Genomic DNA, 26,044 nt, shown 5'->3' on the forward strand with positions numbered 1-26,044 from the left:
GGGAACAACTCTTCTCTTTCCATAGTTAAAAGTGCAGAGGTCTGCTGTACAAGCTGAGCAGCTTATTTGTTCAAAGCTGATAGATGGGGAGAAATTTCTCCTCATAGGGGGAGAAATGCATTCACTTATCTGTTTCTTACATTTTGTTTGTGTTATCTGGTGTCTGACTTGGGTAGTTGCATGAATGTTTGTCTTTAATCATTCAGTGAAAGTCTGGAGATTTCTTTCTCCTTTCCAGTACGTTGATGGTCGTTTGAAAGCAGGAGCATCGCTCATCATGTCTGTGTTAACCAGGACTGGCCCTACTGTTAGGCCGAGTAAGGTGACTGCCTTAGACAGCTGGTCTATGGCATGGGATGGGTGGCAAATATTTCTGTATCATTCTCACCAATTGATTGGGAGTTGAAAAAGTACAGTATTTGTGAGTTTCTGTGTGTGTGTGTGTGTGTGTGTGTGTGTCCCATGCCAACACAGTTTGCAGATCTTTGGATACTATACAGTTTGGCATGTGGAGGATGAATGGCATTTTCTGTTCTCTCTCAAACAGCAAAATGGCTGTGTTTGATTCTGACACCTATCATACTTTTCGCTATGGTAAACAATGCCTGTATTGGTTACATTATTTAGCCAGAAACAACAATAGAATTAAAGTATGTAAACTAAAATGTCAAACTATTGTTTGTTTCAAGATTTGAGGAATGTCTGATTTGGTATTTGGAAGTAGTCTGCTCTTAAGATGAAAATACTTTGTATTAATTTTAACACAAGCTTGCCACAATCCAAATTAGCTGGCAAATTAGCTTGGTTTTGTCATTGGTGGATTGATAGCTTTGTTTGCATGCTCATTGTTTCAGATATGTAGCACTGAAAGATTTGTCTGCCAAGAGATATAGAATGTGTGTGTAAATACTGTACACAGTTGTCTGAACTGTGATCTCAGCTTGAGGCTTCATGTTCAGTGGCATCCTACATAACCATCCCATGTTAAACTTCATATTTTGACTCAACACTGACTCATGGAAATGAAAGCATAACTTAAAGGCTAATCTATCTTCACATGCTTTTTGTACTTCATTCTCTGGTGGAAGCACAGGGCAGGCTAATGGTGCAAGATGTACTTACTCACCAATTTGTATACTAGGTATTGTGTCCTTCTGCTGATTACAAAGAGGGCTTATTTCCAAGTCAAATTTCTGCTCCAGGTCCCCTGTCAGGAAAAAAAATTAAAGGTCTATCAGATTATTTTAAAACTGTATATTCTGTAATACACAGGATATAAATTAAAGAACTTAACAGGAAAATGGAAGCATACATGTAAATTTAAAGAAAATTTTTCATCTATCATCATCATCATCTTAGAACGGCAGAGCTGGGAGGGACCCTATGGAATGAGTCCAGTCCCTGTTAAGTGGGGAATCAAACTCCCAATCTCTGGCTAAGCAAAAACCACTGCACTAGACCAACTATCAATGCCTCTTACAAAGGAAGTTTGGTTAGGACATTTCTCCCATTATGACCAATGCTTCACTCATATCCATTATTTAATCCCAGTTTGTGTCATTCTGATGCTATGCTGAAGTCTGAAACTTTGATTAGTCGATCATTTTAATAGTTTGTTGCTGTTCTTTTACATTGTGGTGAAAGACTTCTGTAATAAATAATAACTTAATAAATTGTTATTTTGTGTTACTTGTTTTTGCAATGGTATTTTGGACCATTATTCATGAAGTTCCATCTACTGGTATCTCCTATGTGTGTCACAATCATAAGAAGCTTTCTGGCAAGAAGCTTAATCCTTGAGTGAATGCCTCGCCAAACCAAGCAGAGGCTTAGCTTGCTGGAAATGGAGATGTTTCTGGGTAAATTGAGATCATGTTGCTCTTAGATGTTACCATGATATCCTAACATCAGCAGGACTGTATAAACAGTATTGGCTCAACCCCATTGTCTGTAAAGGCAAAGCTTTAGCTCAGAGTTCTATAAATGTGGTCTAGGCTTTTTGAGGCCCCCCACTTTCCCTGCTATTTATATATACATATAGATGTAAATATAGATATAAATATAGATATACACTTATATATGCAAATCTTTTTTTTTAAAAAAAAGCAAACATTAGAAAACATCTTGGTTTTTTATGTAGAAGAGGCAAAGGCAAATTCTGGTCCAGGAGCCAATTTTCTGTCTTCAAATCCATCATTTTATGCACCTATAACTCTCAGTTCATCTGTAAAGCAGTGGTGCCCAACCTTAGGTCCCCAGATGTTCTTCGAATGCAACTTCCAGAAACCCTGGCCAGCACAGCTGATGGTGAAGTCTTCTGGAAGTTGCAGTCCAAGAACACCTGGGTTACCCAAGGTAAGGAACCCCTGATGTAAACCAGAAGACTGCCTCTTCTAGTCTGGATGCCTCCAGAAGCACAAGTTCTGTGCTTGACCCAACCAGCCAAGTCGAAACAGGCGTCTGAAACTTTCTGCTTCAACTTTATTTCCCTTGCATTGGGAGAGAAGGTGCAATCCATGGTGGGTCTTGCCACAGAAAATGGGACAGTGGTGCACCAGAATGTGCCCATGCCTATTCTATAAGCCCAGAGATACTCGAATGTCTACCTTTTAGAAAAGAGATATTTCATTTTGAGTGTTGTACAAGGTTAATCAAGCCGATTAGATAGCTATTGTTGTATTAACAAGCTTTTGCCCTTCAGTCCCCAGCCACTTATCTAATGAAATAAAACCCTTCTGTCAGCATATTTTTGTGAGTGACTTCAAGTGAGCAATGAGAGCTGTCAAGCTGACTGGTGAGTAGCTGTCACTTTGGCTGAAGGAAATCCTGATTTAGTGGCTGAGAGTGGAAAGTTGAAGAGGATACCAGGCTGCTGACCTTGTCTATAGAATTCCTCACAGACTCGCTCACTCCACTGTTTGCTCGTCTCCCAGAGCCGGCAAGGATTGCAGATATCGGCACACTTCAGTGCAATCTGAAAGCAAAGAAAAATACGATGGGAATGAGGCAGCAAAGCGGACTCTACTCTACACATTTTTCAAGGCTTATCTGTTCTGCGTGTTTTGATACTGGACTAAGTATATCAGTGTCATCTTTCCAAGAAGACAGCCAGGTCACTACATCACCACACAGTATCTAATCCTTGAGGAAATCTTGTGTTCACTCATGTGCAAGTGTCAAACACAACCCTTAGATTCAAGCTATCACACAAGCCTTGTACATAATTCACCTGCTAGGTGTTGCAGGAGCCAGGAGCACATGTTCTAGTAACATTTGTGGAAAGTGAAGTTACTAGCTAAATGATGCCACTCATACTTTTCCTACTGGTGATATCTTAGGCTGCCTTTCTCTTTCATCTGTGGCAAACTTTTTCTCTCTGCAAAGACAGTTTTAATTGCACACATTTAAAATTGTCTGTTTTTTCCCCACAAGTCACTGTTTACAATATGCCAACATTATTCTGACTAAAACACTCACATTTAATTCAGTTTTTAAAGAATTCCTTCCTTCCTTCCTTCCTTCCTTCCTTCCTTCCTTCCTTCCTTCCTTCCTTCCTTCCTTCCTTCCTTCCTTCCTTCCTTCCTTCCTTCCTTCATAAACAATGCATTGCCTTCTGTCATTCTCTTCAGAGCAGACTGGGAAATGTTTATTGCAACCATTTCCATCTTTTAAAAAAATGGTCTACTGTTTTTCTTAGATAAAAGATTATTATATCCTTGAAGAGGTCTGTAGTGGGGACTGACCATGGGCAGATTATACTGTCGATATATTGCATATAATGATTTTGCACTTTTTTTCAGCTCTACACAATTAAGCCAATTATTATTTCTTATTAAATTGAAGTGTTTTCTGCTTAACTGGCAATAAGCAGAAGCTCACAAAAGACTCCAAATAAAGTATAATATTGTCAAGGACAGTAATTAAACTCTCAGGATCCACTGCAACCATAAGATGTACAAAAAGTACATTTAGTAAAGATTTGAAATACTCCAAGCCTTGAACATCCTAAGCTGAACAATTTCTACAGGCTGTAAAAAGTAACTTTGTGAAATGTAGAGGAAATAATGATAGATTAGATAGACAGATAATTTCAGACTTAATGCTAAAGTCTGATAACCTCTAAAAGACATGGAAAACTATTTGTGAGCTTTGTAGCATTAACTTCCAGTTAAAAAGAGGTCAACATATAGAACTATAGAATTGAGTCTGATATAAGATAATGGCAAGTATCTTATTGGCTATTTATCCTGGTGTAATGGTGTAAACATTTTGGTGGATTGCTGTTAATTAACAAGCTGCTGCACTATGTCATGTGACTTAGCAAGTGATGAAGAACACCAGTGGTGACTCATTGATTAGCAGCAATTTTCTGCTGAGATTTATGCCCCTGTACTTCACATCACCAATTTGCATTCTGGCCATTATACATAGTTCATACTTGATTTTAAAAGAAGACAATTTTCATCAGATTTATCATTTATGAAAAAAAGATAAGATTATTTGCAAGTTAAGGTTGAACAGTAGCACGCTAATGAATGCGCAGGTAGTTAATCAGCCCAATACGAGCCCAGAAGATAAAAGTACAGTGGGGGGTGTTTAGCTGATCCTGGACTCATTGGGCTGCTACATCTTTTTTTCCCCTCATTTCTCTATTCCTTTGAGCACCCTTGATTCATTTTATTTCAAATGTTTCAGCCCTTTGCCTCACAGCCCTTTGCCAGTCTTATCAGTGTTGAGGGAGAGCTTTGGAAATGACACAGTCAATATTAAATCCTTTCAAAGTTTTATTCAGTGTATCCTTGAATTGTTTCTTTTGTCCACCATGAGCAACTGCAGCAAGCTCTCCATAAAAGACAAACTTTGGGAGAAGGTCATCCAACATCCTGATGACATGATACTGCCTTTACTCCATGAAGTTTCCATTGTTTCAAAACTATAAAAAATGCCTGTCCGCATTTACTCCAGCAGTTAAGTTTCAGGGACTTTATCCTGCCATTCAATGTTGAAAATTCTCCAAAGACAGGTAAGATGGAAGTAACTGAGCTTTCTTGCATAGGGTCAATAGGTAGTCCAAGTCTACACACCATAAAGCAGAGAGGACAGAACAACAGCTTTGTAAATCTTCAGCTTAAAGGAAAGATTGATTCCAGATTGATTCTATGCAGAGGGCTGAAATCTTCTGTAGGCAATACTGGCCCTAGAGATTCATGGTCATTTCATAATTGATGGGAATGCAGCAGGGGACAGTTTGTTGTTGTTTTGTTTTGTTTTGTTTTTGTTTTTTATTCAAAACTGGTTCCTCATAAGGTATACCCAGTACAGTTTAGTACATGACCACCATCTTATAAGTACTGATGATCAAGCTAAAATTGTTACAGGTAGAGGAAAACAGATTGAAACTTCTTTGCATATCCAGAAGTGTGTTTGCATTAGAAGCAGAAATATTGGCAAACAGCACATTGTGGAAAATGAGGTTTTAGTTTAGTTTCATTACAGACATCAGTGAATGAAGGCCATTTTAAAAGATGTCTCCCCTGCCCCTTTCAGGCCCTTTATCTTCCGGTTTGCTTTCTTCTTCCTGCTCCAAAGCTTCTGATGTTTTTTAGCAGGTGCTCATGTGTTTAACTGCTTAGGAGGGCCTAAGCATTGATAATCTGATTTTCATTTAACTCCGCCCCTTCTTTTCAGGTACATGACTCCTAAGCCTTCTTGGGGTCTCACTTTTTTCATAACATGACCCATGACATCTCCTGCGATGTTATGAACAGCCTTATGCACCCCCTTAATGTGGGGTTTAATAAACTTAAAACCTCTCCTCAAGAGGGGGACTGCCTTTCAGAACAGCCCACGAAAAATGCCACCCAGCCCTGCCCCATACATGTTTAGTGTCATGATATCCGGGGAGGCTGCGACCTGCTTGTGCATTATACTAAGCCCTATGAACATAGACATCTCCATAGTCTTTTAACACAACCCTTTAAACGTTCTTCTTTTCTTGCGCACAACCTTTTCTGGGATGAATATGCAACATCACAACAACTTTCCCAAAGTGAATGGCATATCTTGGTTCTGATCCGTCTTTATTTCAATGTTGATCATGTTGATGTGGTTCTTACTTATCAATACATAATGTGGCTTGTCGCAGGTAATTGTAACACATTCGTAGGTTTCTCCCTTGATGGGGATACAGCATAACAGAGGCACAGAGTGGTCTCCCACAATTTTTGTGTTCTATGATATCCGTATAGCCATACAAAGAGCTGAAACCTCCAGTAAGGACTGTAGTATGAGGCATTTTTCTGACGGGTTCATCCAGAGGGGCCCCCAAAATGCCGGCTAACTCAGCACCAGCTGAAAAGAAGTAACTTGCAGGGCCTGTGAATCTAACTTTTCCCATGGTTGGGTCATACGTCAGCCACACTTGTTGCAGAACTATAGCTTGTTTTATAGTATCATTCATGTTGTTCAGAAGATCAGGAATGCCCATGGGTAACTGAAAGGCCCATTTTGGGGGGCCTTTATCCTCAGAAATGGAAAACGGGGCATTTTTAAGGATTGTGTACCAGCTCCAAGGATACTGTATCTTGGATAGGCCAGCTTCCCAAACCCTGTTCAAATCTAAGGGATGGGGTAGCATCGTTGTAAAGCATTTGTATTTTGAGGAAAGACAGGCGATGCTGGGGAGTGTGATCTAAAAACCATGATCACCCATTTTGCTTCTCTGTCCTATACGGCCACAGAAACTTCACAGGCAGCCACCCAGCTGTTGAACTTGCTAGGCCAACCCAACCCAACCATTTCACTAAGTGAAGTTTTCTTGTGTCCAAAATCTTTTCAATTCTGTACAATCTGTCTTCCCAGTCATCCTCTGTAGTTCTTCAGGATAGAAAGTCCTGACTATGGCCTCCCCATCATAATCCATTAACTGGTATACAGGCCTCTCTGCGCCTTTGATAACCCAATCCACTATAAATATTTCAGTGGTGAAATTCTGTTCATATCCTTTATCAAATGCCCCCTTCATTTTAGAAACCCTCACACAGTCTCCTTTTCTGAGTTCTGGAACCTCTCTGTTTCAGCAAAGGCCCCATAGACCCTTTTCCAGATGGTCAGAGCATTGTGATGATTAACATCTACAGGTCTACATTTAATAGATCTATGAATGCCGTAGTTATAACTTTTAAGGAACTGTGGTAATACATCCACATACCTGTATGTATAATTAGCCATGAAATACTTCCACATTTTTGTTTTTAATGTCTGTTAAACCTCTCCACCACCCCCGTTTTCACCTCATTATTGGTGACAAAATGTTGTATTTCGCATTTCTTGGATAAACTGCTTACAGGTCTGTTTAGAAATTCACCGCCACAATCCATCTGTATTTTGTCAGATTTTCTTCCGTCTTGTTCAAAAATAGAATCAAAAGCTTTGGCCACTTCTTTACCTGTTTTGCCTTTGAGAACTTTTTCCCAGCTGTGCTTAGAAAAGATGTCAATGCATACCAGGATATACTTGTAGCCCTTGTTTTACCGAGCAAATTGTTGCATATCAACCAAATCTGCCTGCCATTGAGCATCTACTTTGGAAACAATGTCTTATTTCTTTTAAAATGAACTCTAGCCGGTCTATGCAGTGTATTGGCATCTTGATCAGAAAGCCATTGAGAAACATCCCCTACCTTCAATGGCTTCCCTAAATAGAGGGTTCAGACCATCAAAACTCCCCACTGATGAGGGTGTATAATAGATATTGTGTAGTATTTTCCCCTGTGCAGCCAACTCAACCATTAACACAAATATGAACAAGTTATGGTACAATAAAGGCTCTTTATTAAAAGACAGTATATTACAAGGGTACTGTAAAGCAAACATATAAGCCTGAGGGGTAGTAGAAACACATGCAATACAGGATAGATTTACAAGCTGTATATTCATGCAGGACAGTTTCTCATCCTCAGCAGCCCAAGCTTTCTCCAGTGGGTGAGAATGAAACAACATTGTCTGCTGATTTCAGATCAGTTCCGTTTGGCCCATGTCCACCATTGCACTCAAGCTCATCATCCTCATCATCCCGAGCCTTCTCCTGTGGGTGAGAATGAAACAACCCTTTAGTGAGTTTTTTTTTAAAAAAAAGACCTTAAAACCCCTAACATATCCCTTAACTATAGCTTTTAGAAAATGCACTTACCTGGCTGACTTGATGCTGTGCATCACTCTCAAAGCCTTCATCTGAAACCTCTTCCTCCATCAGATCCTCAGGGCCATCGGCATCAACCACAAAGCCTGGTTTTGCCAGCACACAGCCATCCACATCCTTTGCTGATTTCAGGGCATCACCGGTTTGTTTCTGTAAAGCTCTTTTTGACCATTGCCCACAATTGTACTCAAGCTCATCCTCCTCTTCATCATCACCCCACATCAAGGTGCAGTCCAGCTTTCTTGTGCTTTTCGGCTTCTGCTCTGGCTTTGCGGTAAATACGAATAGGTTTTCTGCAGACTTGCATTTTCTTAGATTTTCTGGGTTTTCAGGCAGCATCCCCCTGAGACTTGCAGGGGGTCCTAAGGGGCACAGGGGCTTGGAAGAACCTACAAGCCCCTGGTAGTAACCTTGGGGGCACAAGCACCTTTTGGCTTTCACCGTCGCCTTTTGGCTTTCAGCCTCTGGGGGCCCCTGAGTTCCAGGGAGCTGGTATTTCTTGTCCTCCATCTTCTCCAAGCCACACCAGTCTCTGCAAAGAGTGGCAAGCATGCACAGAAGGCTGCCAAAACCACCGCTGTGGCATTTTAGCAACTGCTGTGGAATTTCAGTCCCGGGACTCCTAAGGACACGCCAAGGCATGCTATAGGGCCACCCCTTTATTAGCCAACCCCCTCCAACCTCTCCCCATTGGCCTATAGGGCCACGGGGGTGACTTTGGGAGCCAATTTGGAGGCAGCGCTCTGGTCACAGGGGTCCCTGGCATCTATGAACCCCTCCTATAGGCCCACAGTGGCCTTACCAACCCCCTACATCACCCTAAAGTCCCGCCTGGCGGTAGAGGAGGGACCTGGATTGATTCTTGAACCTTTGTCCTACCTCACAGGGGCAGTGTACCTGTCAAAAGTGATTTTGATGAATGCTAGGTAGTATTACTACTGTGAAGGGGGCAAGGACGGGTGCCTGAGGAGTGAGCAAGTGAAGGGCTGGGTGTGTGTGCAGGAGAGGGTGAACAAGAGGGGCAACCACGCAGGGAAAGGGGTAATCGGGAGGCAGGGAGATGGCAAGCAAGGATTGGTGACCGGGTGAGTGAACAGGTGATTAGGCTGGGGGAAGGAGGGAGCAAGGGGGTGACTGATCAGGTGAAGGGGCAATTGGGCAGGTGAGCGATTGTGAGTGGAACAGAAATCAGGTGGGCAGGCATTTGGGAGAGCAGTGGTCAAGCACTGACTTTTTTGGCAAGCCCAGTGCTTTTTTCTTTTAAACCATTTCTAATATCTTGTAGCAGAAATTACAGTAGAAGAGACATTTAAATATGTGGAATCGATTACAATGAATCGATTCCACATCTGCCCCAATATACCATATTTGCCGGCATACAAGACGACTGGGCGTATAAGACGACCCCCCAACATTTCCCCTCAAAATATAGAGTGGATGGTTCTGCTGTGGTGCCAGCAGTGAGGCCTGAGGAGGGTGAGGGGTAGGGGAAGCAGCCGGGCAGGTGACGGCAGCAGAGGAGGAGAAGGAGGAGGAGGAGGGAAGCTCTCTGGTGGTGGGTGGGCGAGTGGGCAGCTGGCTCTGCCGGCGAAAGGCCTGAGGAGGGCGAGGAGGAGGGGGAGGGGAAGCAGCTGGGTGGGCGGCAGCAGAGGAGAAGGAGGAGGAGGAGGAGGAGGAGGGGAAGCTCTCCGGTGGCGGGCAGGCGAGCAGACAACTTGCTCAGCGGCGCAGGCAGTGGGCAGCCTGGCAATGGGCTCTGGCCACTCAGGCATGGCTGGCTCTGCTTCCCTCCCTCCATCTGGACCGACCGCCTGCCTGCCCACCTGCCTTCCTCCCCGGCCAGCGTGGCCCTGTGTCACTCATCCAACGGTGGCGGCAGCAGCAGCAGTTCCTTCCTGGCTCAACTCAAGTGCACCCGGCATATAAGATGACAAACCCCCCCCCCCACTTGACTGTTTTTTGGGCCAAAAAAGTCATCTTATACGCCGGCAAATACGGTAAATGTACCTCTGGAGCGGGAGCAGAAAAACTGTATGCTAAGATTTAAATTGTGGGTGGTGGTGATTGTTTTTGTTTAGGAAAACCCCGAACAACAGGGATTTTATAGTCAATGGAATTGAGCCTGAGGGGCAAAGTGGACCAAACCTGAGTACTCCCCACAGCAGCATTTTGTTATTGGTCCAAATAATATGATTTGCAGCCAATTTTCCTTATGTTTCCTCACTTTTATCAGTTTCGGCACCCATTATCCACATTCCCCAAATCTTAGAGAACTGACACCACAAACATTTGCCTTTCCCCCCTCTATTTCAACTTTCTCCCCCTCTTTACTTTCTGAATTCCTGATCTGCTAGTAGTCCTTGTATCTACTGTAGGTTACAATCTGATAGTATTCTTTCTTTTCTCATTATTATCCATACTACTTAATCATAATTAACATTGGTTCATGAATCATTTAATTAGATCTTTAAATTAATTAGCCCAAATCCTAAATTAAACCTTATAAGATTTAAATCACAAGGTAGACCAGCTGATCAAATGAAGTGGAGCATACATACATAGAATCCTCTATTCACCAAGGAAGTTCATTAGTTACTGTAGTTAAATTAACTGCCTCTCATCCCAACTTAACCCAAGTAAGTTGTTAATCAAAGACCAGGAAATTCCTTACACAGTATTAAAATTCAGACGAGTAGTTGAGACTAGCATCTCAGTGGCTCTATTTAACATTTTTGTTGTTAAGGCTCAAAGATATTCCCTTTTACCATAATGTTTTTGCTCTATCCAAACTCTGGGCCTAACAATGTGTTTTGTTATTCTTACGAATAGCAAACAGTGCACTCCAAATATGACTACAGTGTTAAATTAAATGTTTGCTTGGGTGCCAGCAGCAAACCATGAAAAGCTTAGTTCTTCTACTGACTCTGTAGCAAAGTTCTGGCTTAGGCAGGTTGCTAACACGAAGAAGTTACAAAGAAGACATTATGTTTTAGTATGAAAAATGGTATTGTCTATCCTAGTACTTTGCTTCTGTGAAATGATCACATGTCCATTTTTGGGTAATCTTCCAATTTGTGTGGCTCAGGGTGCTGTACGCATTTGCTCAGAAGGTCCACTCATTTTACGATGGTAATTATTCCTGAACTAAGATGCAGGATTCACAGTGTAGTATAATCTCCCACTGAAGATGAAGTAAGACTGTGGAAACCTTTACAGCAAAAATAATACTTGGCCATCCCTTTGTTATGCTCACAATCAATTGATCACTGAGTGACAATATAAATTGGTTTTCAGTAGCCATATTAGTCCATTTCAGGAGTAACAAACACTAAATATAGCTCACAGGCATCTGGACTTGTTTTATGATTACTTCATGTCAGTGGCTAAAAAAACCCACAAAAAACATTTTTGCTCCTCAGTGCTTCTCCTTCCCATAAATACTGCTGCCTCATAGGGCTGGGCCAAGATTTCCCACTCCCTGAAATGAAAGCAAAATGCTTCCCCACTATCATTACAGAAGGTAGGAAGAATGACAGTTGATTCTTACTTCAATAGTGGCTATCACCTGAGCAAGCTACTCTCGGTGCACAAGATAACTGGGTAGTGCACATAAAACCTTTCCGCCAAGTGTTTCCTGTCACTCTCTTCCAGGACCTCTACAGAAGGCAGCCGCCTCACCTGGCCTAATATTAGGACCACCTTTGATTAACTGCATATGCCATCTTTACATCTGCACCACTAACATTGGTTCCATATTTCTATATGACTTCTCATGCAAATGAAGTTGTGTCATGAGAACATAATTGTTTTGATCAAAGACAGGGAGTGAGAAGCTCTGTAATTATTCTTCTGAAGCATCTACTTTGCCTCATCCATTCCTTGTTTCCCCCTCCTTCATACACTAGCAAAGATTTGAAGCACTCCGTAAGTGGGCTTTCCACATGAAATGAAATTATTAGCTTTTTTGGGGGCCAGCTAATAGGTATTTTGAACTAAAATGCTTGGGCTGCAGGCATGAGGCATCTTCTAGTGTCATTTCTTTTGTTAATAAGCCAGTGCAAGATCCTTTTAGAGTCATCACAATGATGGTTCGTGGAACTGCTATCTGAGGATCCCATTAACTACTCCATTATGGTTAGAGGGGGGGAACAATTTTAGTCCTTGTGAGCCTAAATTAAATTTGGTTTTGTCACTGCCATTTGAAGAACAACCAGCCAAATACATAGTTGCTAGACTAGTGGGTGCTTCTCTGTAGCTAGAATATGGCAGTACATGAAATATGCAGGGTTGTCGTAGAAAAGAAAGCCATCCATAGCTCTAATGGGAGATATATTTAGCAACCACACAGACTTCAGAATGGAATCATCAGGAGTGCTGCCCATCCCACCGAATAAGCAGCAGCCCCAGCAATGTGCCAGAAAGGAGTGGCGCAGCTCGCAAAAGGGGCATGATGGAAGACTCTTACTTAAAACACAGAAAACCAGTCAAACCAAAGTACACCAAAAGTGACTGAAATAGCAAGCAATGTGCCCATCTGATCGTCTCCATAGGCTCTTCTCTAAGGAAAAGAAAAATGTATAATGCACGAGGGACAATTCTGATTACAGAACAAGGCCCTTTGTTCTTTGTTGATGTTGTTTTCAAGCTGAACTCTAGAAAAAAAAGAATGATCTCTATTTATCAATTGGAGCTAGACAACCATTACAAAACCCTTTCTACAAAGAGATCTTATACAATCCATACCATAATTTCATTCCAATGTGATGCATTTTATTGATATTTTGCTTTGTGGGGTGGTGAAGGAAGAGGCTGGGGAAATGTTATGTTGGAATAACCCACCTAAACGTTAGAGATGCTTCAATGTTAACCTATAGATTACTGTTTAAGGCAACAACCGAGTATTTAGAAAACAGCTAGTGCTACAGACTCAGCGCTACAGAAACCCACACAAATGGATATTAACTTCTTTGCTTTATTTTTGTGCTATCATCTCGTGAGCCTCTTGCATGATGAAATGTTACATGAGAACTGCAACTTTCTCATCAGCAGGACGTCTGATTTTTGCGGAGCTCAGTGCCTGCCTTTTTGGCTCAGGAAAGTTCTTGGGGTTTTTGTGCTCTGAGAATTCCTCCAGAAAACAAATGATGAATACAAAACATTACACTGCATGAGGCCCAGAAAGTGTTAAGAGTAGAAAACCGGATAGAGGAAAAGAAGTGAGGAAATCACTGTAGAGCTAGTTGGGAAGAGACTGAAAGTAGAACCCTCACTGTCATTTTAAAAAGACAACATTTTTTGTTTTCAAAACCAGCACTACTTATTATATGATTTGGATGCTGAATTTCAGCGGTGTGTGGCCCAAACCAGCATCAGTTTTCATCAGTTCTTCCTTTCCCTACCCTCAACTATTTATTGTATTTTGCAGGAGACTTTTAACAGTGATTTTTCACTCTTTTCACATAGTGGTAACTATTGTGACTTTATAGATGGGATTAAAGTAGAGGATTTTCTGAACTGTTCAGCATCTGGGTGTTACCAGTATAATCCTGGCTCAAAGGTTCAGGTCTTTTCTCTTACTTTTCCTCTCTGTTGTACTTGTTACAACTTCATGATGAGTACTGTACTGTTTTGGTTTTTTTTAACAGAAGTAGTATCCTGAATGGGAGTAAAGTGTAATTCAAGTTCAACATGTCTGTCTGTCTGTCTGTCTGTCTGTCTGTCTGTCTGTCTGTCTGTGTCTGTCTGTGTCTGTCCATCCATCCATTCATTTATTTATACATCCATCTGCCCATTCATCCAGTCGGCAAAGGAACCTAGTCCAGAACCCTGCCAATTTTGGCTACCTGCTTCCTTGCATGGCATAGCCAAGGTTTGGCAAAGTACCAGTCAGATAATCCCTGCTTTTTAAAAATATCTGGATTCCTTGGTAACAGAAAGAGAGATGTCCAGGAAAAAAAAACAGTGACTATTTTAATGAACAAATTGTTGCTGGGGGGGGGGCGGGACATTTATGTTCTACCTGAAGCATAAAATGCCTGTCTGGAGCATCCTCCAAATTCAAATCCTGATTTCGGAGATGAGTTTTCAACTGGGTCAGAAACTCATTTTGCCTGTTGATGTCTGTTGCCAAGATCAGGGAGCCCAGCTGTTGTTCAATGTCTTGCCTGTAATTTGAGAAGAAAAATGTATTGAGATTGAGCAAGGGACTGTTGATGGTTGCATGCATGTCGTCCTTTCCACCTTGAGGGATTCGAGACAAACTACCAGAATAGGAATTCCCTTTTTTAGTGTCCTCTTCCATTCATCATCTTGCAGAACTACTTCAGATCCGATGTGTCCTCGCCATGGATCCTCCCACCCAGGGATAAGCCTCAGGTCAGCTTCGTTTGTACCTCATCCCCCAGAATGCCCCAACCAGCTTAGCAAGTAATCATGCTAACTGGGGGATTCTGGGAGCAGTAGTCCAAATGTAAGCTGTCCAAACTCTGCACTGGAATAGCATAGGAAAGTTCAACATATGTTCCCAAACACCTTCCTGGTAATCCATTTCCCCTCAGTTGATAGACTCAAGACTGGATTCATTGGTGGAGGAAGAGGACAACTGAGAACTTGAGGAGGAGGAGAAGGTTGAGACCTTCTTTGAGGCAGGAAATATTTGGGACTGGTAATGGAGACCAGAATAAGAACACACTCAACATTGTGGATTCAGGGAGTTGTTGTTTGAGCTGTTTGCTGTTTGAGTTTGTTTAAAACAATGGTGGGCAATTGTGACTTTCAGACGTTTTTGGAGTACACTCCCCAGAATCCTTTGCCCAAAATATCAAAGAAGCATATCTGCCCAACCTTGGTTTGAAAAAAATACTGATTCTGGTACAGAGTGACAGAAGAGTAGAGGGGGAAGAGAGGGGCCTTTTGTACATACATGTACATACATGTACCTGCCCTTGATGTCACTGCTGTTCCTGCTCTTGAGAAGCAAGGAAAAGGGAAGGAGGGAACCTGGGGCAAGAATGTCCAGGGAATAGGGCAGACGTCCTCTTCTGAGTGCTCTGAAGGTAGATGCTGAGGTGAGAATATCTGGGGGATTGGAAACTTACATGTCAGGGCTTTCAATTCAAGTTCAAGTTCAAGCCGGGTTTGGACTAATTCTTGTGCCCCAACCCAACCTGTTAAGATGATGGAGAACTAGGACTGATCCATGTTATTGTTTAGTCATTAAGTCATGTCCGACTCTTCGTGACCCCATGAACCAAAGCACGCCAGGCCCTCCTGTCTTCCACTGCCTCCCAGAGTTGGGTTAAATTCATGTTGGTATCTTCAATGACTCTGTCCATCCATCTCGTCCTCTGTCATCCCCTTCTCCTCTTGCCCTCACACTTTCCCAACATCAGGGTCTTTTCCAGGGAATCTTCTCTTCTCATGAGATGGCCAAAGTATTGGAGCCTCAGCTTCAGGATCTGTCTTTCCAGTGAGCACTCAGGGTTGATTTCCTTCAAAACAGATAGGTTTGATCTCCTTGCAGTCCAGGGGACTCTCAAGACTCTCCTTCAGCACCACAATTCTAAAGCCTCAATTCTTTGGCAGTCAGCCTTCTTTATGGGTCCAGCTCTCACTTCCATACATCTCTACCCGAAAAACCATAGCTTTGACTATGCGGACATTTGTTGGCAAGATGATGTCTATGCTTTTTGATGCTGTCTAGGTTTGTCATCGTTTTCCTCCCAAGAAGCAGGCGTCTTTTAATTTCGTGGCTGCTGTCTCCATCTGCAGTGATCATGGAGCCCAAGAAAGTAAAATCTGTCACTGCCTCCATATCTTCCCCTTCCATTTGCCAGGAGGTGATGGGACCAGTGGCCATGATCTTAGTTTTTTGATGTTGAGCTTCAGATCATTTTTTGTGCTCTCCTCTTTCACCTTCATTAAGAGGTTCTTTAATTCCTCCTCACTTTCTGCCATCAGAGTGGTATCATCTGCATATCTGAGGATGTTGATATTTCTCTTGATCCCAGCTTGGGATTCATCCAGTCCTGCCTTTCGCATAATGTATTCTGCCTATAAGTTAAATAAGCAGGGAGACAATATACAGCCTTGTTGTACCACTTTCCCAATATTAAACCAATTAGTTGTTCCATATCCAGTTCTAACTGTTGCTTCCTATCCCACATAGAGATTACTCAGGAGATAGATCAGGTGGTCAGGCACTCCCATTTCTTTAAGAATTTGCCCTAGGTTGCTGTGGTCCATACAGCCAAAGGCTTTAGCATAGTCAATGAAGCAGAAGTAGGTGTTTTTCTGCTTTCCCCATAATCCAGTGCATGTTAGCAATTTGGTCTCTAGTTCCTCTGCCCCTTCAAAATCCAGCTTGTACTTCTGGGAGTTCTCAGTCTACATACTGCTGAAGCCTACCTTGTAGTATTTTGAGCATAACCTTGCTAGCATGTGAAATAAGTGCAATTGTATGGTAGCTGGAGCATTCTTTGGCACTGCCCTTCTTTGAGATTGGGATGTAGACTGATCTTTTCCAGTCCTCTGGCCACTGCTGAGTTTTCCAAACTTGCTGGCATATTGAGTATAGCATCTTAACAGCATCATCTTTGTAAGATTTTAAATAGTTCGACTGGAATGCCAGTGGGCTTTCTAAGGCCCACTTAACTTCACTCTCTAGGATGTCTGGCTCAGGGTCAGCAACCACACTATCTGGGTTGTCCGGACACACCAAATGTTTCTGGTATAATTCCTCTGTGTATTCTTGCCACCTCTTCTTGATGTGTTCTGCTCCTGTGAGGTCCCTACCATTTTTATCCTTTTATCCTTTATCATGTCCATCTTTGCACAAGATGTTCCTTTAACATCTCCAATTTTCTTGAACAGATCTCTGGTTTTTCACTTTCTATTATTTTCCTCTATTTCTTTGCACTTTTCATTTAAGAGGGACCTCTCTCTCCTTGCTAGCCTTTGGAAGTCGGCATTCCATTTTCTGTAACTTTCCCTATCTCCCTTGCATTTTGTTTCCCTTCTCTTTTCTGTAAGGCATCGTTGGACAGCCACTTTGCTTTCTTGCATTTTCTTTTCTTTGGATTGATCCATACTGCACAATAAAGGTGGGAATCCCCTAGGCATTTGATGCCACCTCCCAAAAAGGCCTGCAGTGGCATTTCCATTTTGCCATTTGCAAATTGGAGAGCAAACTGTCAATGGTGACAGGATAATTTAGCTTGGCCACAAAGTGAATAGAGGACCAGCCAGATTAGATGACCTCAAAACTGTTATTAATTCTCCCTTCCACCCAGGAAGCATATACAGATCCTTTCTCTCACTTCCATTACTACCTGCTCGCCAACACATTTTCACAGTGTCCACCTCAAAATGTTTAGGGAAACCCATTTTGGCAGATGCACTGTGCTAGCCCTTTCCCCAAATTGCAGAGCTTACCTTTCTTCTTTTGGCAAATGTGCAAGCAGCCTGGATTCTCGAAGCATGCCGACTGTAGATCTCCAGTGATGGTTTTCTAATACAGAGACATTCTGGTGGAGAAGAAAACAAAAAGAAAACCATTGTCATCCTGACAAACAAAATGCCATATTCATGCAGAGGCAGACAGTTGGGCATCCATTTCTTTGATGCTGTTGTTATGTGCTGTCAAGCCATCCATGACTTCAGGCAGCCCTATGAATGAATCCTCTCCAGAATGCCCTGTCCTCAACTACCCTGCTCAGCTCTTGCAAAGTGAAGTCTGTGGCTTCCTTTAGGGAGTCAACCCATCTCTTATTAGGTCTTCCTCATTTTCTGCTGCCTTCCACCTTTCCCAGCATTCCTGTTTTTTTTTCCCATCTTCAAATGATGTGCCCAAAGTAGGACAACCTCATTCAACATTTTTGCCTCTACAGACATAGTAGTTCAGGCTTGATTTTATCTAAGATCCCCCATTTTTTCTTTCTTATATTTCTTAGTTGCAATTCTGCCCTCTCCACCAATAGAAAAAACTCCAGTTACATAACTGAAATGCTACCTGTCAGATATTTGGAATGGATCGTGAATTAGGACTCCTTCACGGGGATAAAAATATAATATCGTGTTATCTGTATAGCAATATGGCATGGTGTAGTGCATAGAATGAAAGATGAAAATGCAGAAAATGTGGTTTAAAATCCCCACTGGGATAATGGAATTCACTGGAGTGTGTAGGGGGCACTGATAAAGCCATTCCTTAACTAGTTTGTATACCCTGAAAACCTATTAAAGCAGGCACAAGCCGGATAAAACTTGGCAGCACTTAATGTGATATGGTATGTAAGTTCCAGTGCTAATACTACAACTAACATTGATTTAAATAATAGTAGTGTGACCTTGAATCAATGCTAGGTATGGTGACCTTGTTCAAGGTTTTCTAGTTATAAAGTACTCAAAAGTGGTTTGCCATTCCCTTCTTCTGGGGGTGCTTTGGAATTTCCCAAGGCTACACAGGCTGACTCTTCTCCCAGAATCAGTGGGGAATCAAACCCCCAAACTGACGCAGCTCACTGTGCTATCTAGCCAGCCCAGTATCGATTCTTGGTGAAGAATGCACAAGATCAGAACAGGGAGGTGACAACGGCTGAGATTCTCTTTCTCAATAGCCTGCATAAGCTGGAGGCAAACTCTGCCTAAGATGACAAGGCATTTCTCATAGTGGGAAACATGAACCTATAACCTTGTCATCAGTGTTGAAGGCTCCATGTTGTCCTTGTAGCATTACAGGCTCAAATCAGACTTTTCAACTTTGGGAGGTAAATTATGGCACTTGGTACACAGTGTTCCGATTAGAAAGGCAGCTTCCACATGCACCAATGACCAAGCGTATCATGAAGAATAGGATTGGAGGATTCCAATTTACATTTGTCTGTTGACATCAGTAGAGCAGAGAGACAATGACTGGCCCCATGCACTCATCCTCAAATCTGCTCTGAAGGACTAGAAAAAATTACAGAACTGATTTATAGATGTGGCTACAGTAGGGAGGAGAGAAATAAAAGGTTCTGTTATATGAACAAATATTCAGTTAAGCAATTCTGCATTCCACACATTTTATTTTGGAGTTATCAGTGCAAAAAACATCTACAGTAAGTGGCATCCAGGGTATGAAATACTTAAATGTTATTTTATTATCTTTAACCAACATTTTCACAGGAAGCGTCAGCAAGCAGTTGATTGGTTGTAATGCAACAATGTACTAAGAATATTTGAGCAGATAAGTAATAAGGATCCATAAAGGCAGGACTGGATGAATCCCAAGATGGAATTACGATTGCCGGAAGAAATATCAACACCTTCAGATATGCAGATGATACCACTCTGATGGCAGAAAGTGAGGAGGAATTAAAGAACCTCTTAGTGAGGGTGAAAGAGGAGAGTGCAAAAAATGATCTGAAGCTCAACATCAAAAAACTAAGATCATGGCCACTGGTCCCATCACCTCCTGGCAAATGGAAGGGGAAGATATGGAGGCAGTGACAGATTTTACTTTCTTGGGCTCCATGATCACTGCAGATGGAGACAGCAGCCACGAAATTAAAAGACGCCTGCTTCTTGGGAGGAAAACGATGACAAACCTAGACAGCATCTTAAAAAGACAGAGACATCAGCTTGCCAACAAAGGTCAGCATAGTCAAAGCTATGTTTTTTCCAGTAAAGATGTATGGAAGTGAGAGCTGGACAATAAAGAAGGCTGAATGCCAAAGAATTGTGGTGCTGGAGGAGACTCTTGAGAGTCCCCTGGACTGCAAGGAGATCAAACCTATCTGTTTTGAAGGAAATCAACCCTGAGTGCTCACTGGAAAGACAGATCCTGAAGCTGAGGCTCCAATACTTTGGCCATCTCATGAGAAGAGAAAGACTCCCTGGAAAAGACCCCGATGTTAGGAAAATGTGAGGGCAAGAGGAGAATGGGATGACAGAGGACGAGATGGTTGGACAGTGTCATCAAAGCTACAAACATGAATTTGACCAAACTCTGGGAGACAGTGGAAGACAGGAGGGCCTGGTGTGCTCTGGTGCATGGGATCATAAAGAGTTGGGCACAATTTAACAACAAAACAACAACAACTGGAGAACTTAACATTGGAATATAATTTTTTGAACAGTGAAGTAGTTTTGGTTCCTTTTAACTGAAATAAACTAAGCTTGCACACCACTGATCTAGATGCTAGACACTGGCACCAGCTTATAGCAGATGCGTCAAATGAACTTTCGCCAGTGCATAGGGCATCCTTAGTGTTGATAATGTAAAATGCAACACAAGTGAGCCCGCACTTTGCTTTTTTACAAAGACCAAAGTAAACAAAACTGTGGCAACTTTCTCCTGGGACCACAATAGTTGCATAGGATGTGGTTTCACAGATGGGTTGCCCTCTATCAATATAGGTGTCTCTCAGAGAGGACAGGAGCAGATTGAACAGAGATACAATATGTTGTACAAGGTAACTTACTACAAAAATACATAGTATGCCAAATGTTGTAATTCCAGTATCTTAATTTTGTGGGATTGGATTAAATGTTATTTTCATTTGCCAGAGTCTTGTGGTTTTTATAGTTTCATCTACCTCTGAAATATATGTTTTGTCAATGACTTTGTATGACATCCTATTTATTTTTATATATATATATATCTCCCGCCCATCTAGACCAAAGTCTACTCTGGGCGGCTAACAGCAATTCATAAAATAACAGCAGTACAGTGGTGCCTCGCTTAACGATTGCCCCACATTACGACGAATCTGCTTTACAATGAACTTTTAGTGATTGCAATTGCGAGCGCAAAATGATGGTCTAAATGGGGGAATTTCACTTAGCGATGATCGGTTCCCTGCTTCGGGAACCGATTTTCGCTTTACAACAATCAAAAACAGCTGATCGTTGGGTTTTCAAAATGGCCGCTGGGTGCTAAAAATGGCTCCCCTGTGTGCTTAGGGACGGATTCCTCGCTATACAGGCAGTGAAAATGGCCCCCATATGGAGGATCTTCGCTGGACGGTGAGTTTTTACTCCATTGGAACGCATTGAACGGGTTTCAATGCGTTTCAATTGGGTTTTTTTATTTCGCTTTACAATGTTTTCGCTTAGCGGTGATTTTCCTGGAACGGATTATCGTCGTTAAGTGAGGCACCACTGTATAAAATAGGAATCCATTGCTTTAAAAACAACTGTCCATGTGCATGTGTGTGCGTGTACACATTAATCTATTGCAGTCCAATGGCCCCTGAAAACAAGCCAGTTTCATTTGGCATATGCTTTCATAGGCTGTAGCCTACCTCATCAGATCCAGCTATGGAAATAGGTCATAAATCCAGGAAAACTTGTGCCCTCATAATTCATTTGTCTTTAAGGTGGCCCAAATATAAACCCCAACCAAAACGAAAACACCACCTCCGATGTTTTTACTACCATCATGTTCCTCTGTCTGTTCTCATCATTCTGTCAAATGCCTGGCCTTCTGTGGAGTCTGAGCTAACGCTGCAGATCATTACATCTGTATTTAAAGTGTCTGGCTGTCTTTTGTCAAAACAGATAGATAAAGCTGAGCTAGCCATGAAGTATCTCAGCATTCCTGTGTCCTAGCCTTGGCCCTTGTTCCTCTGTCTGCTCCTTTATCTCAGGGTAGAAAGAGCCTGGACTCTTATGCAACTGACATTTTAAGGGAATAAAACAAAAGCACAGGAGGGAAACTTCAAAATACAGAATTCTGTATATTTTTTTTCTAATTAGGTTTCTTATAATATCAGGAGTCTGCTGGGAGCCATCCACAGACTAACACCTTTGTTCTAGTTGCCCTACACAGTAGAAAACTGATACTGTCCAGTTAAACTCATCCAAGTCCTATACAAACACAGGATAAGAGCTATCCTATTGCAACGTAGATCAGGCCCCATGCTACATCAGAAATATGTGCAAACAGGAACCCAAGTTGGGAATGAAACTTTTTAGACAATATTTGACCAATGACACCCAGAATGTATCCCCAAAAATTGTGATTGCAAAGTGGAGGGAAGGAAAGGGAGATGGAAGGAGGCCATTAGCAAATTTACTCAAGAGATTACTGTCCTAAGAGATGGGTCATAAATTCCAAATTGCTAGCTGAAGAAGAGCTTGAAACCGACATGCATGCTGCAGCTGTTTATATCTAGGAAGCTTACCTGGCTTGTACACCATTAGCCATGTGAATCTGGGACATTAAAAAGAGCACATAAATTTGGAACTGCCCACAAGAACTTGATGCACAGTCTTGAAGATGATCATTTATCATCTAAAGCTCACTATTTGTTTTTGTTTTTATAACTAACTAATTAACTAACTAAGATACTTCTGATGGAGGAGCAGGGTGATAGATACCTTTAATCGACCATTAAGAATATATATATTCTCAATGGTCAATTATAGGACCACATTCTTATGGTCAATATGGTCAATATGGACTATATATGGTCAATATGGACCATATTCGTAATGGTCAATATCTATATATATATTCTTAATGGTCAGTTAAAGGTCTCTTTCACCCTGCTCCTCCATCAGAATATCTTAGCATGGCCAGTGGTCTTAGTGCCTGGTTTATTCCAGATGTTGTAGTCTTTAAAAAGCAACTTTTCCCATCTCTGAGGAAAAACTGCAAGGATCAGCAATCAGCAAAATAATACTGTAATTCGTATGCCACACCTAATTCCAGTAACCATTGTTTAATAGGCAAATAGGGTAGTATATGGCATAGCCTGTACTATTATAACGAATACACAGATTTCTTGGGCTGAAGCCTGACACTTCATCAGATACAAAAGAAATACCACTTACTGAGGGCAGTGGCTCATACAAGTTTTCAAACACACAGTGCATCTCTTGACATTTTGAGATATTAACTAACATACCTTTTGAGACATTAACTAATGTCTCAAAAGGTATAAAATTACCATCTTAATGTAATGGTCTCTCTTGGAGAGAAATCAAGAATCTTTTCCACATATTTTCTCTCTCTCATGCTTCTCTCCGATACAAATAAATGTATTCTGTTTCTAACTGTCTAGATAATCAGACATGGTTGTACATTTGAGGCTATGTCTATGGGCTTTTTTTAAAAAAAGTGACAAGATTCTGTATCAACACAATTCAGACATTTTGCCTGGAAATATCTGGAAGTTGCAGCTTATACAAAAGTTAGGAACATGGCGCAAATTGGCAAAGTGGATCACTTTGTACTATATATTCTGGTTCAGCTGAGGATAAAAGAGAAGTGACGTGGAGCCCTGGAAGCAATTTCCTCACACTTTCAAGCATGTATTTGTACATAGAAACATGTTTCTCAAATGCACCATCTCCACAATATCATTTTCCATGTCTTTTTTGCATTCCTGGAGGAAAACACACAAACTGACTGCCGTACAGTGCCAGTCATTATTAGTTATTTTATTCTTCAGTTTCTGCTTTTGATATGGCAAAATTGGTGACCAGTATAAATTACATTTGTGTCACATACTCTGCCTCATCCATAACTGGAAAGGTTGTATGAAATGCCAAACAGTGATTGCGAAGTGGAGGGAAGGAAAGAGGGATGGAAGGAGGCCATTAACAAATTCCGTCAAGAAAAAGGGAACGTGTTACTCCATAATGAAGAAGAAGCTGTTTATGCCACCTACCAAGCCTTTCTCACCTGGTATAAACTGGCAAGGTGATGTTTGGTTTTTATCAAAAATGGCTGGTTGACTCCCGGATGATCAACGTCATGGGCTGCAGCAGCCAGTAGTCCGAGCATAATATCCAGAGGTGTGAGGAAGTTGGCAAGCTGTTCCATGTGGGGGAAAATCAAGTTAAATCAAAGACAAGAGTTGTCCCTTAATATAAACGGTTAAATTAGTTCCTAAACCTGTTCAACTTTTTGTTTCGTCTACTTTGTAAGGTTGTTATTTAGTCCATTTTCAGAATACTGATGGAAGTGTCTTGCAAGACTTTTAACTTGACATCACAGCTCTATATTATCAATATACTGAATTTTTCCGGGCTTGGAAAAATTACTTTTTACTACTATCCCCAGCATTTGGCTGGGAGGGTTCTGAGAGTTGTAGTAAAAACAAAAAAGTAGCTTTCCCAAACTTCGCAATTTCTGAAATAACCAACTCTTGGGGAGGAGGAACATTATCGATTGAGATGTCAGTTATTAAAATAATGTTTAAATAAAAGAGGATATCATGTGCACCCAATGTAGGTAACTTGTGAACATCCACCTCCATGGGCTGAGATAGACATATGTGAGGCCAGTCTACTTTATCGTGCATTTCAGTGCTGCTAGTGACAGATATTCATAGCAAGCAAAATTGTGGACTGTTTTATATACATAATATAGTCTCAAAACCTACTGATCAGAAAGAAGGCTGCTCATTTTGCCCAAAATAAGAAAATGAAGTACTTAGGTATATTGTGTAACTTTATGTAATTATTTTTTTTTTCCAAATCTGGTAAAACCTCTTAGAAAACCCACCTTCTGTTTTGGAGACACAAAGTTGCCATCCTTTGATTTACAAGTTCTGTTCCTGGATGGCATTTATTAATAATAAAACGGATTATTATAGGCAAAGGGAGACACACTTGGTTTATAGTAAAGTGTTGCATAGGCAAGTTACCTACTGTATACACAGAGGTAGATACAGACTTCCCACTGGCCCATTTCTCTGAAGCTTGCACCTTCTTACACCTACTAGTGGTAAAGACTACAGGTCCGCTACAAGTTTCGAGTGGCTATGTGGTGCATCATCTGAGTTTCTGTATCTGAAACATTTGGGTTCCATTCCTGGCATTTCTAGATTAGACAGTTTCAGAGTCAATATAGATGTCAGGAGGGAAGCACAGATATCACTAACCCTCTTTTTTTCCATAAGGGTGAAGGCATGGGATATGTTTTAAATGATGAAGTGGTGGGTATGCTGGGGCTTAAACCTGCACCACTTGCTGCTATTTCCCTTGCAAATCCTCCCTACAGATCTTTAAATAAATGTATAGAACAAGTGAAAGATAGCCTCACTGAACAGGCAAGAGAAGGGGGAAGTTGTTTAAAGAAGTGGCTAGGTTTGCTATAACATAGATACAAAAACATGTACATATACAAATACAAAATACACACACAAAATTTCAATCTAATTTAGGACTAAGCCATCAACAAGCTTAAGGTAACTACCAGTGACTTATATGGATCTATCCCAAAACATGTAAATAGAAATTTAAATGCATATGTAAGCCTTTGGTACTGTGGATTTCTTTACTGTCTTTGAGCTGCTTTGTTTTTATCTGTCTCTTGAAGAATGCTCTCTTATTCGGTGTCAACGTTTTGTTTTCTCTTTTCCTACCAGCATAGCAGTAACTGTTTATATTAAGTATGAAAAGTCTAATCAAGAGAACCCTTTTTACAGCAAACACACACACGGGCCACTCTGGTGGCTCAGAACATTGCCATCTGTGCACATTCATTTCCCTGCTCAGACATGGCATCAGGACTCTGTCATCTAAGCCAACTGAACCACAAACTGCCAGGTCTCCCACTACAAATGTGCACATGTAGGCTATGGCTGTGCCACAAAACAGCTCTTAGTCTCTGCTTAGGAATGCTGCTTATGCTTTTGAAAGGTCCATTACTTGAGTACACAAATGAACCACTCATAGACATGCTTGTCTGTGGCTGTGATTTGCAATGTCCATGATTGACTCCAACATTAATTTAGCCATGTTCATTTTTTCTCCTACCCCATGACTGCCATCCGCCTCCCTTTTCATTCTGAATGGTCCAAAATGGACAGGAAAGGCTTCCCACTAGGGTGTGCCATCTGATACTGAG

General features: G+C 41.5%; 2 protein-coding genes across 13 annotated transcripts in view; both read right to left on the minus strand.

Annotated features, from left to right (window-relative positions):
* Window positions 1-26,044, minus strand: part of PDE7B (phosphodiesterase 7B) — a 257,704-nt gene that overhangs the window by 3,791 nt on the left and 227,869 nt on the right. For all 12 annotated transcript variants that reach the window (XM_072996444.2, XM_072996447.2, XM_020779568.3 and 9 more), the window contains 5 exons: window positions 23,873-24,004; window positions 17,632-17,723; window positions 14,219-14,363; window positions 2,878-2,974; window positions 1,127-1,207 (listed from right to left, as the gene is read on the minus strand). In XM_072996444.2, the coding sequence (XP_072852545.1) occupies window positions 1,127-1,207; window positions 2,878-2,974; window positions 14,219-14,363; window positions 17,632-17,723; window positions 23,873-24,004 (547 nt within the window). The remainder of the gene's footprint in view (window positions 1-1,126; window positions 1,208-2,877; window positions 2,975-14,218; window positions 14,364-17,631; window positions 17,724-23,872; window positions 24,005-26,044) is intronic.
* On the minus strand, window positions 7,810-9,385 carry LOC140706182 (uncharacterized). Its single transcript, XM_072996449.2, has 2 exons — window positions 8,191-9,385; window positions 7,810-8,085 (listed from the first exon to the last, which is right to left on the minus strand). The coding sequence occupies exons 1-2, from the start codon at window positions 8,839-8,841 to the stop codon at window positions 7,957-7,959; spliced, it is 780 nt and encodes a 259-aa protein (XP_072852550.2). The 5' UTR covers window positions 8,842-9,385; the 3' UTR covers window positions 7,810-7,956.

Source organism: Pogona vitticeps, chromosome 1 (genome assembly GCF_051106095.1).
Source record: "Pogona vitticeps strain Pit_001003342236 chromosome 1, PviZW2.1, whole genome shotgun sequence".
In the NCBI taxonomy this organism is placed as follows: domain Eukaryota; kingdom Metazoa; phylum Chordata; class Lepidosauria; order Squamata; family Agamidae; genus Pogona; species Pogona vitticeps.